Source organism: Sus scrofa, chromosome 17, assembly GCF_000003025.6.
Source record: "Sus scrofa isolate TJ Tabasco breed Duroc chromosome 17, Sscrofa11.1, whole genome shotgun sequence".
Lineage (NCBI taxonomy): Eukaryota > Metazoa > Chordata > Mammalia > Artiodactyla > Suidae > Sus > Sus scrofa.
This window is the reverse complement of record NC_010459.5, coordinates 35,152,855-35,156,517: the sequence shown is the minus strand read 5'-3', so window position 1 is coordinate 35,156,517 and position 3,663 is coordinate 35,152,855. Positions and strand designations below refer to the sequence as shown.

Here is a 3,663-nt window from a genome sequence, read left to right as displayed (position 1 = left end):
TGTAATAACTGTAAATGGAGAGTAACCACTTATATCTGGAATCTAATAAATGGCACAAATAAACATTTTCAGAAAAAAGAAACCCATGGACTTGGAGAAAAGATTTGTGGTTGCCAAGAGGGTGGGGAGGGAGTAGGATGGACCGGGAATCTGGGGTTAATAGATGCAAACTATTACATTTGGAACGGATAAGCAATGAGATTTTGCTCATTGGGAACAATATCTAGTCACTTGTGCTGCAGCATGATGGAGGATAATGCAAGAAAAATAATGTATGTGTGACTGGGTCACTTTGCTGTACGGTAGAAAACTGACAGAACACTGTAAACCAACTATAAAGGAAAAAATAAAAATCATTAAAAAAAAGAAGCTGTGGTACATACATGCAATGAAATACTACTCAGCAATAAAAAAGAAAAAAATGGTATTTGCAGTAAAAAAATGTGTAAAAAATAAAAAAATAAAAAAAATAGTAGAAGCGATGTCCCCCTTCTTTGCTCCCCAGTTATGTTACCAAATTCTTCAAAGGCAAGGCTGTGTATTCTTTTAACCTCTCTTCCCCCTCTACCAGCCTCCTCTGGAAGAGAGAAGAGGGTGGTGTATCCAACAGCCATTCAACCAGTGCGGTTGATTTCTTGTCTGCCTGTCTAACCTTAAATGACTGTTCCTTTTCTGGTTCACTGATCATGGCCCTTCCATGCTCCTTGGGGCAATAAGTACCAGTCTGGAATGCCCGGAATGGAGATCTCTGTCTGTCTTGCCAGCCTAGAAGCCTCCTATCCCTACCGAGCTCCCATCATTATGAAATTCCTTCTGATTTTGACTGTTGCCTTGCTCCTGGCCCAGCTCACCCCAGGTAACGAGGATCTTTCCCAAGTAGAAGTGGGTCCGGGAACCTGATGCATATTCAGCTCTGGGGGCTCTAACAGTTTGGGCAGGGAGAATGGCCTTGGGCAAGGAGAATGGCTTTGGGCAGTGAGAATGTCCTTGGGCTTTCTCTCTAGCCAAGGGGAAATCTGAGTTCTCTGGTACTGATTTTTCCAGTGCTGTTCCTCAACCAAGCCGATCTTCTCTCTCTGGGTGGCTCTGAAGATGAACATGATGATGGTGGGGGTGGGGAGGGGACATGGAGGAAAGAGCCTTGGACCTAGAGTACAGAGGAAATAGGAGCCTTTCCAAAACACTTTCCTTGAAGGCATTTGAATTTTGATCTATTGTTGTCTCTCTAAAAATAGTTCCTGAACTTTTTGTTGAGGATTCTGATTCCACTTTCTCAGGCAACCTTAATTTATTTGGTCCTTTAGGTTGTAGTTTTCCAGAGTTGCTGCTCCTATATTATTTTGGCTTGTAAGACCAGTGAAAAGCCCTGGGATGTTGTGGACAAGAGTTTTCCAGACACACAAGAAGATTGCAGAGGTCTCAATGGATGTATTTCAGACTCCTATCCCCTTTCATTGATATGATCAGAGAGGATCCCCAAGGGCAGCGGGAAAGGATGGGTAATCGATATTTGGGCATCTGTGTGCTTTGCAATATGGGAGAGAGGAAACCCGGGAGAGCGGGGACCCTCTTGCCTCCCCGAAGGGAGCTGGCCAGGGAGGGGAAGCTGTCTAGTAAGTCCACGGCCGTTGAGTGGGGACTGAGTGGGGGCACAAGTGGGAAAAGAAAAGACAGTGCCTATAATCTGGAGGATGCCCTGTGAGGGCTTTTTCTCACCTGTCTCCTTATCTCCTTTTTACTATCTTTTCTACTGGACTTTGGCATCCCCCTTGCCCAGCCCTCTGCTGATTTCAAGACTGACCTGCCATCTCCTTTCCTTTCTGTTTCAGCCATGAAGTGTTGGAGTGCGTTGGGAAGATGCAGAACAACATGTCAAGAGAGTGAAGTGTTCCACATACTGTGCAGGGATGCAACTATGTGCTGTGTACATCCCAAGTACATACCGATCAAAACCTGAATCCTCAAACATAGCTGGAAGATTGGGATAAACGTCTGTGGTACACCCCATCAAACTTGAGTCTACCATCATTGGACCCACGGTTCTGTGAACTCATTCTTGGCCCTACCCTGTTTGTGTTCTGGCAGTTCTACACATTATATTGCAATTAGAAATGCTATATATATTTTGTATATATCACATTAAAATAAATAAGGAAGGAAGGTGCGTATGGATATTAGGGGGACCAGGATGGACCAGTAAGTGGCAGTAATCTCAGTCTTGCCCATAGCGCTTAGCAGGCTGGCCCATGGCTGGTCCCAGAAGTGATATGAATAAGGAATGTTCATTCTTTCCTTTTGATTCTTGTTTTCTAGACCAACACTGCCAGTAGAAGTTTCTGCAACAATGGAATTGTTCCATGTCTGTGTTGTTCAATATGGTGACTACTGGCTACATATGGCTAGTAAGCACTTGAAATGTGGCTGGTGTGACTGGGGAGCTTGCAGTTGAATCTATACTTGAACTTGTATAGCTAAAAGTGGCTAGTGGTTATTGTGCTGGACAGTGGAGCTTTAGAGTCTGGAGATATAAGGCAGAGGCAGGCTATGGGGTTCAATTTCTGGATATTTTAGGGGAAGTTGAGGAGGCAAGCAAGGATCTGTGATCCTGAGGATTAATGAAATAAGAGGAAAGTGTTCAGTACAGAGTCTAGCACACATTCAATTCTGGTAAATGCGAGCCGAATCTAGATTGATCTGACTCCCTAATTTTCTCCTTTTAAACCCTGCATAGAAATTCCCTATATCTAAAATTAAGATCCTCTAGGAGTTCCCGTCGTGGTCAGTGGTTAACGAATCCGACTAGGAACCATGAGGTTGCAGGTTCGATCCCTGGCCTCGCTCAGTAGGTTAAGGATCTGGCGTTGCTGTAGCTGTGGTGTAGGACAGTGGCTACAGCTCTGATTAGACCCCTAGCCTGGGAACCTCCATACGAGGGAGCAGCCCTAGAAAAGGCAAAAAGACAAAAATATAAATAAATAAGTTAATTAATTAAATAAATAAAAATCTTCCTTCCCCAGTGTGTCCTGAATCCTACTTGCCAGGTTGAATTGCTTTTAAACCGAGATGAAGTCTCTGACCTCACTACTTTGTCACTAACCGTCTCTACCTCCTGGTTCCACTTTCCTCTGTGGTGTAGGTTGCAGACTTGGCTCAGATCCCTCATTGCTGTGGGTGTGGTGAGGCTGGCAGCTGCAGCTCCTATTTGACCCCTAGCCTGGGAACTTCCATATGATGCTGGTGTGGCCCTAAAAAGACAAAAAAAAAAAAAAAAAAAGAAAAAGAGAGAGAGAGACTTCTCTTGTAAAGGTCACTATCTCCAATGTTGCCAAATGGAGCAGAGGCACCCCTATCTTCCTTTTATTGACTTCTGAGCCGTATTTGACACAGGGGCCACGACCTCCTCATTGCAATGCTTTCTTCTCTTAACTTCTAAGTTACCATACTCTGAGTTTTCCTTTAACTGGCCAGGCAATTCTTTTCCAGTCTTCTATCTAGGCTCCTCCTTCCCTCCTTCCCAATCACTGGGCTTGTTCCTAGGCTCTTTTCTTTCTAGTTTTTTCCCCACTGGGAGCTTTGAACATCTTCCATATGCCAATCACTTCCAAATTTATATCTCCAACCCTAGACTTGCTCAATCCTCTAGACTGATGTATCTGCCTTCTT

The 3,663-nt window shown here is 44.2% G+C and overlaps 1 protein-coding gene across 1 annotated transcript; it reads left to right on the top strand.

Moving 5' to 3' along the window:
- Positions 746–2,341, top strand: DEFB121 (defensin beta 121). Its single transcript, XM_005654238.3, has 2 exons — positions 746–856; positions 1,830–2,341. Exons 1-2 carry the CDS (start codon positions 802–804, stop codon positions 1,955–1,957), a joined length of 183 nt encoding a protein of 60 aa, XP_005654295.1. The 5' UTR covers positions 746–801; the 3' UTR covers positions 1,958–2,341.

What these genes read in the sequence shown, in the direction of transcription:
- DEFB121 (XM_005654238.3), top strand. Translation starts at nt 802, where the DNA reads ATGAAATTCCTTCTGATTTTGACTGTTGCCTTGCTCCTGGCCCAGCTC. An exon ending in CCTGGCCCAGCTCACCCCAG is followed by an intron (nt 857 to 1,829) that starts GTAACGAGGATC and finishes TTTCTGTTTCAG; the next exon opens with CCATGAAGTGTTGGAGTGCG.